The 11,321-nt window shown below is 39.2% G+C and overlaps 1 protein-coding gene and 2 long non-coding RNA genes across 3 annotated transcripts; 1 reads left to right on the top strand and 2 right to left on the bottom strand.

The window, feature by feature from the left end:
• Window positions 1–1,409: 1,409 nt before the first annotated feature.
• On the top strand, window positions 1,410–8,149 carry bsf (bicoid stability factor). The gene is made up of 5 exons (XM_017156756.3): window positions 1,410–1,635; window positions 2,211–2,736; window positions 4,333–5,635; window positions 5,697–7,412; window positions 7,468–8,149. Exons 1-5 carry the CDS (start codon window positions 1,496–1,498, stop codon window positions 8,010–8,012), a joined length of 4,230 nt encoding a protein of 1,409 aa, XP_017012245.2. The 5' UTR covers window positions 1,410–1,495; the 3' UTR covers window positions 8,013–8,149.
• An 86-nt stretch (window positions 8,150–8,235) lies between these two features.
• On the bottom strand, window positions 8,236–8,836 carry LOC108067636 (uncharacterized). Its single transcript, XR_001770420.3, has 2 exons — window positions 8,581–8,836; window positions 8,236–8,524 (listed from the first exon to the last, which is right to left on the bottom strand). It is a non-coding gene; the product is annotated as an uncharacterized lncRNA (long non-coding RNA).
• A 1,719-nt stretch (window positions 8,837–10,555) lies between these two features.
• On the bottom strand, window positions 10,556–11,051 carry LOC108067637 (uncharacterized). Its single transcript, XR_001770421.3, has 2 exons — window positions 10,923–11,051; window positions 10,556–10,866 (listed from the first exon to the last, which is right to left on the bottom strand). It is a non-coding gene; the product is annotated as an uncharacterized lncRNA (long non-coding RNA).
• Between the last annotated feature and the right edge of the window lie 270 nt (window positions 11,052–11,321).

Consider the following 11,321-nt stretch of genomic DNA (forward strand, 5'->3'; position numbering starts at 1 on the left):
TCCTTTTAGTGACAAAACTTTAGGGGAAAACATTATAAGCCAGGCTCTAGCCAGATTTAAGCTGTGAGAGTCGTGTACCATTTTGCACCAAAAAAATTTTTGTCTACTTTTTTCAAAATTCCATTTAAAATTAATAACGTCCTCAAATTAACTTGGTAAGAAATTTAAAACATTAGTATATTAACTGTTAACTAATTAAAAAAAGAATCCGCTTAATGTGACAGTCAGAACAAAAGTTATTAATTTTTTCCCGAAACATCCCATTTTGTGTAAGTTGAGACACCCGTTTTTCATACAAAAAGGCCTGAGGCCAACAAAGGTCGCTTTCTGCCTAGTACATTTCTTTGATATTAGGGGAAAAGTGAATGTTCAAAGAGCCTTTTGATTTTGATTGTTATTTGGTCTAAGTTCTTAAAAAATGGATGGGAAATGATTTAGGACGAGCTAAGATTGATTAAATTAACATAAATAAATAGTTCCTTATAGTTTGGAGTACTTTTTGTGTGAGTATTATTGACTTTAAAAAGTTTCTCAACCTACAGACCTCTTTTTCAAATTGTCATTTTCTGGCACTTTTCAAAAAAAATTATTTTTTAGTTTTCCCAAGGGAAAAAAAAATTTTTTTTTGCTTTATTTTACAGCTAAAAGACTAAGCTTTCGATCGGTACCTAACACGTGAAGTTTCAAAAGCGAATGTCCAAATGGGAGACTAAAAACACAAGGTGTCTCAACCTACAGACCTCTCCCCTAGTCAGTATAATTTTTCCATATCTTAATCATCCCACCGACGTTAAGTCAACTAGGACGAAAAGCAATTCGAGGCTTAAAGTACCTTTAAAAGATGAGCAATTATCCTAGTCATTCTTGCTTTCATAACTTTCATAAATGTCAAAGATATTATTAGATATTTATATTTAGATAGATATAGATATTATTCCTTGTCTAGAAAATACTTGAAATATTTTATACCTTTTTATCAACATTATTTTTAATACATTATTATAATTATTATCTACGGTGCCATAGGCCGTAAAAATAAAAAATGGAAAATATTAAACTATTGTAGAAAAGTTCCATCTACTCGTATACATATCATATCTCAGTGCTTTTAATTACATAACTAAGCCTAGAGCCTGGCCGATTTCATGAAAACGCAGGGTGAAGGGTTAAAGGATGCTGTCCAGGATTACTGGACATGTGATTGGCACCCTGAGCACCGCTGCACTTGATCTGGGCGCCGATCTGGGCAGCATGTCCCTCGTTTCGGGCACAAACATTGTAAATTAAATTAATTAAAAAATTCAAATTCGAGCGGGCAAAACAAAAAAAAAATTGGCAGCTCCGTCATTGGTGTAGAAAAAGAGTTGGCAGCTCCGAAAGTTTGGAGTATCGATGAATGGTGTCATCAATTGTTTTCCACCTCTAGCCACCGCACTCGTGCGAACGAATTTTAATAATAATTTGAATTTATTAATTAAAACCGAGCAATCCCGCAATGGCATCCATCCTGAGAACGGGGAAACTGCTGCGCTACTTCGCTGGCTTCACGAGAAACGTGGTGGTGAGCTCGGTGCGCGAGAATGAGACCAGCAATCTGCTGAACAGTGCGCCCTGCATGTGCGGACAGTTCCAGAAGTGAGTAAAAACCACAAAGTACCGGCATTACGCAATGCATTCGGGCATTTATGTAAATAGTTGGGGATCAGTCATCTTGCGTTGATTGGTATCTGAATAGAAGGGAGCATGTCACTTGAAGGCGGGGTATCTTAGCTGTCGAATGTTTCTAATATTTACATAACCTCATCTGGAATAGGAGACCCATGGGTGGCACCTACATATGTGGTCATCCCATAGTGGACTTAGAAAGTTTAATCATATTACAAATCTTGGTTTGGAAAATTTAAAATATAAAGAAACCATTCATTTAAATGAAATTTCTATTCTATACATAGCTTAGTTACACTTTTAATATATGACTTACTAAATCCTGTAATATTTTACTCAGATACAAAGTTCTATAAATTAAACATGTTTCCAATATTTATATATTTATTTAAATAAAGCTAACTTAAAAGTTCCTATTTTTGTGGCACACTAAAAACTAGTTTGTTTTGGGACTACATTTACCTAATTAGCGTTTAATAAATTAAAAAAAAATATATTATTGTATTTTTTAACTAATTTATTAATTCTTTATGATATCCCTTTAGTGGCTTTGCCACAAATGCCGCTGCAAAAGCTGAGCTGAGTCTGGACAAGCAGATTCGCCGGCTGGACCAGGATGTTCGCCGCATTGGACGCATTTCTCGGCGGGATCTGGAGGAGATACTCGATGAGATTCGCACCCACAGGACGGCCACCAGCTCGCAATCCTTGCTGGTGATCCGCTGCTGCGGAAACCTGGTGCCCGAGGAGCTGCCGGAGGTCAGGACGGCTTTGGTCCAGGAGATCTGGAAGACCCTGAATGCCCTGAATGTGCCCATGGACATCTCGCACTACAATGCCCTGCTGCGAGTCTATTTGGAGAACGAGCACGGCTTCGCGCCCACTGACTTTTTGGCGGAGATCGAGGCCAAGGGAATCGAGCCCAATAGGGTTACCTATCAGCGATTGATTGCCCGTTACTGCCAGCAGGGAGACATAGAAGGGGCCACCAGGATTCTGGAATTTATGAGGGCCAAGAGCCTGCCGGTCAATGAGAATGTCTTCAATTCCTTGATTCTGGGACATTCGCAGGTTGGTGACATCGAAATCAGGGCTCGGAAAAAAAGACACTCTGTAAAAAACTTGTGTAATACTATACATTAGCGGGCTCACCCCCGAAATTCGCGAAAAAATTATCCTCGATGGACCGCGATTTCTTAAGATTTTTCGTGCAAAAAGAATTTGGCGGTCGGCCATGGTTCTCTTGTAATTGAATTTCAAAGTTCCCGGGTTTGCTATAAAAAACAAGTATGCTTTTCTAACGTTTGCTATAAAAATCATATATGTATATATGTACCCTTTTCCTTTTTTGTCAAAATAAGACTAATTTAAAATTCCAAACATCTGAGTAATTGGTATTATAGGGAACTAGTCCTCACAACCGCGTAAAAATGATCCTCGATGGACAGCGAGTTCTTAAGAACTCTCATAACCATGGATGACCACATGCGTATTTTTATTAGGATAATCAAAAGAAATCGCGGTCCAAGGAGGATTATATATTTAAACCTTTCTTTTAGTCTTTTCCACCCAAAACTAAACTTAAAGATTGAATTTGTATTTTCTGAGCGACACACCAACCCTAATTCAGCTATAACTACTAGCTTAATATTGAACAAAAATACTGCGCCGCAGCCAAAAAAAATTTAAGAAAAAATCGCGCGATTTTTTCTTAAATTTTTTTTGCCTGCGGCGCAGTCTTTTTTTAAATTTCTTTTTTAAACGCACTTCTTTCAAATACTTTCTATTCGGGAATACTTCAGCAGGGAGATATCTAGGCCATAAAAGGTTATTAAAAAAAAAACCTGGAACTTTACCTCAATGGTGGTGCGGAAAAGTGTTCATTAAAACTTTTAATTTAAAAAAATTCTCCATTTTTTTATAGGAACTCATTTAATCAATTAAATAATTTGATAGGAACTCATTTAAACAATATATTAATTTTATAGGAACTCATTAAAACTTAATTACGTTGATTGAAAATATGAGAAAAGCACCCTTGTTTTTTATAGCAAACCCGGGAACTTTGAAATTCAATTACAAGAGAACCATGGCCGACCGCCAAATTCTTTTTGCACGTAAATTCTTAAGAAATCGCGGTCCATCGAGGATAATTTTTTCGCGAATTTCGGGGGTGAGCCCGCTAATGTATAGTATTACCAAAACTTGTGTTATTAACATGTTAAATGACAAAGTGTTAAATTCAAAAAAAGTTATTGACATGTGTGTAAAAAATTGTAGCTTACATATGTTGGAAACATAAATAACACACACAGGTTATTTGTGTTATTTACACGACGTGTTTTTTACACAACGTGTTTTTTACACAATGAGTTTTTGACATTAACACGTCAGAATAACAATTTAGATATCCTGGTCCAATATTAATTCTTTAATTCTTCGATTCGTTAATTAATTAAAAACACAGTGTGTAAAAAACACACATTTTAACACTTTTGTTTTTGAACCATGTCAAAAACTTTGCTCACACTGTAAAATACAATTTTAATGTTTTTAACATGTGTGTTAAATTCCGAACCCTGATCGTCTCTATATATTTTGAAATACATAATTAAATTTAATGTTTTGTTATATATTTATAAATTAAACTTTAAAATATCTTTACAGGCCAACGACTTGGAATCCGCCAAGGGCATTTTGGGTGTGATGAAGCAGGCAGGATTGGAGCCCAGTGCGGACACCTACACGACTCTTTTGTGCGCCTTTGCCCGCCACGGAGACCTGGCTGCCCTCAAGGAAACGCTAGCTGAGTGCGAGCAAAAGGAGATCATTCTGCTTGACAAGGATTTGCTGGACATTGTGTACACGCTCACCGTCAACGGCAATGGAGAGCAGGTGGATGAGATTCTGCCCAAGCTGCGCCTCTCGCCTGGCTTCAATCAGGATGCGGTGAATGTGATCCTGCGCCTGGTCAACAAGGGACACGAGGATGTGGGGCTGAAACTGCTCCGCGTGATGCCGAGGAGTAATCGTGTGAACGGCGAACCCGTTGATGTGGGAGCCTTCTTCATCAGGCAGATGGTCAAGGCCAATCGGCCAGTGGAGAAGATCCTGTCCATCTGCAAGACTCTGCAGGCGGAGGGGCTCAATCCAAAGGCTCTGACAATTGCCACTGAAGCAGGCTTGACGAACGGAGTGGTGAACAATGCCTTGCCTTTGCTCCAGGAGATGAAGAACGCTGGTTTGCCCATCAGACAGCATTATTTCTGGCCCTTGATCTGTTCGGCCGAGTCCAATCAGGTTTTGGAAATCGTGCGTCGCATGCAGCAGGAGTTCTCGGTGTTCCCCAACTCGGAAACTGTCCGGGACTATGTGATTCCCAACTTGAAGGAGAAGAACTGGGAGCGAATCGTCACCGCCTTGCGGGATGCCGGAGTTCCCAACTCGACTGCTGTAACCTCGGCTGTTTACTCCGCCCTGGTGACCCACCAAATTGCCGATGCAGCCAAGATAATGGAGCAAAACAGGGCTTACTATGTGCCCTTCTTGTTCAGACAACCCTTGATTTTGGCTCTAAGTCACACAAATGATTATGCCTCCTTTATCCGCTGCGTTCGCCAGATTCACGAGGGTTTGCAGTTTAGACAAGGCAAGGAGGAGGAAGCCGAGGCGGTGGAAGGCGGAGCAGCAGCGGATCGCAGCACTCCTGATGTTGTTGGTGCAATTGTCCAGGAGGCCTTCATTTATTTCCGCCGAGATCGCGCTGCTACCTTGGAGAAAATTCTCAAGGGATTGGTCAAGCAGGGATTGTCCATTAGCAGTGCCAAAGCGAGCCAATTATCCGAGCAATTGGGCTCGGAATTGACACCAAGGATTTCCGAACTTTTGGGCAAACTAAGCTCAGGCGAACTGGAGCCAGTTCCTCTGCCAAACAGCGGCAAGAGAAGTCTGGACTCGCTGTCCATTGATGGTAAGTAATGTCCCCCATTTTCCTTTACTGGAATTCTTTACAATTTAATATTTATTCCCAGAACTCGAGCGATTCATAGTCAACGTAGAAAGCAAGGGAGAGAATGCCAACAACATCAAGCGACAACTTTTGAGCGCCTGTTTCCGTTCACAAAACCTGGATAAAACTCTCCAAGTCATCGAGAAATTAGAGACAGAGAAATTTCAGATCCCGATTGGCATCTATGCTCAGCTCATCGATCTCTATACGCATCACAAGAAAAGCGCCGAGGCTTTGGAGGCGTACGACAAACTGAAGGCCAAGGATGCCACCTTCAAGTTGGATAACTTGAAGGCTGTTCGCCTGGCTGATCTCCTCCTGCAGGAGGAACGTGTTGATGCTGCCTTTAAGGTACTCGAGGATAACAAGAAGGATGCTCCCATCGCCGAAGCCGAAGGAAGCTTCAACTATGTGAGCGCCGTTTGGAGAACTTTGAATTCGCTCGCCGAAGCTGGCCAAGCGGAAAAACTGCGCAAACTATTCGATGCCCTGGTGGCTGCCAATTACGTTGTGCCCACTAATGTGCTCCTGGGACCCCTGATCAAGGTTCACCTGGTCAAGGATGACATACCGAAGGCCATCGAAGCGTTTGAGGAGATTTGCCAGAAGCACAAATCGACGCCTTGGAAAAATGAGCTGGCTTGCCGTTTGATCCAAAAAGAGGATGCAGCGAATCTGCAAAAGCTGACCGATTTGAGCACTGGCATCCATGGTGAGGTGAACAGCCTTTACGATCTGGTCTTCTCGTTTGTGGAGTGCGGCCGCGTGAGGCAGGCCAGGAAGATCCTGGAAACCCCCGGACTGCGTACACGTCCCCAGAGAATCAGCAGTGCCTGTGATCGCTACAAGAACGAGGGACTTCTACAGCCCCTGGAAGGTCTCATAGAAGCCACCAAGGACCTGGGCCACATCGATAGAAACAAGATTTACTACACACTTCTTTTGAGCTACGACAAGGCAGATGAGGCGGAGAAGGCACTTGGTTTATGGACCAAAATGCAGGAGGAGGCTGTGACCCCCAACGATGCTTTCCTCTTGAAATTAGCTGAAATTCTGCGGAGGAAGAACATTGAAGTGCCTTTCGTGGTGCCCGAAACGCAAAAGGAACAAGCTAAGGCTAGGAAAAACAAAGCCAACAGTGAAGCAAAAACAGAAGCTACTACAGAAACTGCTAAAGCTGTAGAAAAACTGAAAGAGAAGATCCCTAAGAAGGAGCCAACTAAAACTAGTCCGCCGCCAAAAACGGTTTCCCATTTGTCCGGCTTCCGCAAAGCCATCCTGGCCAACGATCCCGATGCGGCCATCTCCCATAAACAAAGTTTTCTAAGTGGCGAGAAGGTTGGTGCTTTGGACACCTCCCGACTGATTGAACTTCTGGTTCGTGCTGATCGCTTAACAGAGGCCACCAAATATGTTGAGGAACTCCTCGCTGATAAGCTGCATCCACAGCCCAAGATCTTTAAGTTTTACCTGAACAAAATTGCCGCTGCTGGCGACTTGGAAACGCTTGAGAAGGTTGGCAAGCAGCTGAACGAGGAGCAAAAGCGTCTGGTCTCCTTCGACAATCGGTTTTGTCATGCTAATATAGTGGCCGGAAAGGCGGAGCAGTTCCTCAAGCACTTGACCACGGAAATTGAGGCAGCCAAAACTTCTGAGGAGGCGATCAAGCTGGCCGAAAAGTTCCCGCGCGGCGGAGCTGTGGGCATTTTGGACAAACACCCGGAATTGGTGCCTCAATGTATGTTTTTTTAAATATTTTTTTAAGACTACAAATTAATCCATATTTTTTGCAGACCAATCGCTGGCTGAGAAATTTGCCGCCCACAATCAACTCGGCCCCATGAATGTCCTGTGGATGCACCTCATTTCCAGTGGCCAGGAAGTGGCCTCCAAGCAGATCTGGGATAAGCACCTGTCCAACGCACCAAGGCTGATGTTCCAGCGCGTTTTGCAGACGGCACGGGAACAGCAGGACGAGAAACTCGCCTCCACGGTCATTTCCCAGCTGAAGAACAGCAAAATCTCCGAGGGCGCCATCGGAAATGCCTACTCCTGCCTCATCGACATCCAGACGACCAAGGGCAACTCGGACAAGGCCATGGATGTGCTGGCCAACGCCATCAAGGATGTCTCCCTGGAGAACATCAATAGGACAGCCCTGCTGCGCCTGAAACAGGCGGTGGAGGAGAAGTCTCAGAAGTTCCCCTACACGATCCCCGAGAAGCGAACGAAGGCCGATGACTCCAGCTCCTCGTCGTCTTCCTCGTCCTCCAGCGACGACGATGTGTCGCCACCGATACCCGAAACCGTTCCACCCAAACCGGACAGCAAGGCTTAGTGGCTTTTGGGACAAGTCCCTCTCTAGTTTAACCCGTCGTGATTAAAGCCTATTTTTAAAGTATTTACTATGGATAAACAATTTGTAAACTAAAATAAATTTAGTTGTTTTGTTGCGAAGTTGCAGTGACTATGGAATTATTTACAAATTTTGTAGGGGAATATTAAAACAAATGCATGGTGTACTAAATATTTTTGGACCAATAATTTGTACATTTATGCTATTAAATTTGATAAATGTCAATATAAACATTTTATTTTATTTTTATCTGATAACTATGCAATGTATTAAATAATACTTATAATTATTTTTGCGATAGCTTCAGTTCAGGTATACTTATTTTCCTTTGCAAGCGGCTTCGCAGTCCAGTATAGACTTGAAATTATTTTCGTTTCCTTGACATCCACCAAATAAAAATTCAGTGCACTTTTTGTCTGCAGAATTGTAATAGACCCGGTGAAGCCCGGCTTTGCAAGGCCCAACAACCTTCGGAAGCTTGCAAATATCCGGAGCTAAAAACATTTGACTTGAACAGATCATTACATATAATTTTAGTCTTCATACTTACAATTCCCCATGATCGAATCAATTAAAGGAATCAGAAAGAAGGCAAGAAAAATTAATTTCATGTTTATAGCTCTTAAATGATGTGAGACAACTAAATTCTAAGTGCCGTGTCCCAGAATAAATACACGAACGCCCTTTTTCTAATATCTGTGAAATATTATTTAGATATAATTATAATTTATACAACGTTTAAAAATACACTCAGAAAAAAATCGGTCTGAATTTTGGCTACCAGCTGAACAGAAAAGAATTTTACGAAAAATCAACCCGATATTTCGACATATTTAAAGATCAAGTTTTTCATATCATTTTAATATGAATAACAATTATATTGAAATTATTTTATATTATTTGGCTATATCAAATATCAAACACCACTATTAAAATCGTAACACACTATTTTCTTTTCTTCAAATCAGAGATTTAAGGTTCCTTTAAATTTAAAAATCGGGCGAGAAAACGCCCTTTTTTATTTGGTCCTGTTATTTATTTGATTTATTTGGTCATGATAAAAAAATAATACATATCAAATCAATACTTATTTATTTTTTGCGTTATCTTTAGTTTAACCGGGAACACTTATTTTCCTTTGCATGAGGCTTCGCAGGCCTCCAGAGTCAAGAAATTATTTTCGTTTCCTTGACATCCACCATATAAAAACTTAGTGCACTTTTTGTCTGCAGGATTGTAATAGAACCGGCGATGCCCGGCTTTGCAAGGCCCAACAACCTTCGGAAGCTTGCAAATATCCTGAGCTAAAAACATTTGACTTGAACAGATCATTACATTTAATTTTAGTCTTCATACTTACAATTCCCCTTGATCGAATCAATTAAAGGAATCAGAAAGCAGGCAAGAAAAATTAATTTCATGTTTATAGCTCTCAAATGATATGACAAAACTAAATTCTAAGTGTCGTGTCCAGAATAAATACACGTACGTCATTTCTCTAATATCTGTGAAATATTATTTAGATATACTTATAATTTATACAACGCTTAAGAAATACACTCAGAGAAAAAGCGCTCTGAATTTTAGAAACCAGCTGAACTGAAAAGAATTTTAAGAAAAATCAAGCCGATTAGTGGTGCTCACTTCGACCTATTCAAGGATCCAGTTTTTCATATAATTTTGATATGAATAACGATTATATTAAAATTGTTTTATATTATTTTAAAACAATTACAAAATTTGGTCAAGAGTACCTATTTATACTTCTAATTTATATGATAAAATATCTAACACCACTATTAACATCAAAACACACTATTTCCCTTTCTTCAAGTATTTTCTAGCATTAAAAATACAATTCTAAATTTAAAGTAGAGTATAAATCGTCAGAGATTTCGGTTCCTTTAAATTTAAAAGGCGGCCGAAAAAACGGCCTTTTTTATTTGGTCCTGATTTATAACATAATAAATATTAAATTAATACTTATTACTTTTTTTGCAGAAGCTTTAGTTTAACCGGGAACACTTATTTTTCTTTGCATGAGGCTTCGCAGGCCTCCAGAGTCAAAAAATTATTTTTGTTTCCTAGACATCCACCATATATGAATTTAGTGCCGTGTCCCATAATAAATACACGTATGCCATTTCTCTAATAGCTGTGAAAAATTTTTCAGATGTACTTACAATTTATGTTTTTAAAACAGAAACAAATCAGCTGAACTGAAAAGAATTTTACGAAAGATCAACCCGATTAGTGGTGCTCATTTCGACCTATTTAAGGATCAAGTTTTTGCATATAATTTTGATATGAATAACGATTATATTGAAATTATTTTATAATATTTTAAAAATATTACAAAATTTGGAAAAGTGTACCTATTTATACTTCTAATTTATATGATAAACACCACTATTAAAATCGTAACACAATATTTCCCTTTCTTCAAGTATTTTCTAGCATTAAATATACAATTCTAAATTTAAAGTAAAGTATAATCGTTTGGGAAATCAGGGATTTAAGGCTCCTTTAAATTTAAAAGGCGGCCGAAAAAACGGCATCTTTTATTTGGTCCTGATAACTAGGCAATTTATAAAATAATACAAATTAAATTAATACTTATTACTTTTTTGTGTAAACTTTAGTTTAACCGGGAACACTTATTTTCCTTTGCATGAGGCTTCGCAGGCCTCCAGAGACAAGAAATTATTTTTGTTTCCTAGACATCCACCATACGTAAATAGAAGACACTTTTTGCTAGTTGGATTGTAATAGAAACGTTGGTGATACCCGGCTTTGCAAGGACCTTTAACCTTCGGAAGGTTGCAAATATCCGAAGCTAAAAACATTTGAGTTGAGCAGATCATTATATTTAAATTTAGTCTTCATACTTACGATTGCCCATGATCGAATCAATCAAATTAATCAGAATATAGACGAGAAAAATTAATTTCATGTTTACAGCTCTCAACTGAATTCGAAGTCCCAGAATAAAATAAAGGTATGACATTTTTCTAATATCTGTGAAAAATGGATTTTAAATAAACCCTTGCGTAACTAAGTCGATTAGGATGTACTTGAAATGTACACTGCAAGGTTTAAAAAATATACCCAGAAAAAAAATTACATTTTTTAAAATCGTCATAATTTTGTCTATTGAATTTTTTTTTTATAAAAGTTCCCATATATATAAAATCTGATTGGCGGGAAAAATTAAGTGGTCTTCAGTTTACTTGTTACCATTTGAGATAGAATTTACTAAATTTACAGAGGAAATATTTTTTGTATTGTTTC

Source organism: Drosophila takahashii, chromosome 2L (assembly GCF_030179915.1).
Source record: "Drosophila takahashii strain IR98-3 E-12201 chromosome 2L, DtakHiC1v2, whole genome shotgun sequence".
NCBI lineage: Eukaryota > Metazoa > Arthropoda > Insecta > Diptera > Drosophilidae > Drosophila > Drosophila takahashii.

What these genes read in the sequence shown, in the direction of transcription:
- bsf (XM_017156756.3), top strand. Translation starts at nt 1,496, where the DNA reads ATGGCATCCATCCTGAGAACGGGGAAACTGCTGCGCTACTTCGCTGGC. An exon ending in ATGTGCGGACAGTTCCAGAA is followed by an intron (nt 1,636 to 2,210) that starts GTGAGTAAAAAC and finishes ATATCCCTTTAG; the next exon opens with TGGCTTTGCCACAAATGCCG. An exon ending in GGACTCGCTGTCCATTGATG is followed by an intron (nt 5,636 to 5,696) that starts GTAAGTAATGTC and finishes ATTTATTCCCAG; the next exon opens with AACTCGAGCGATTCATAGTC.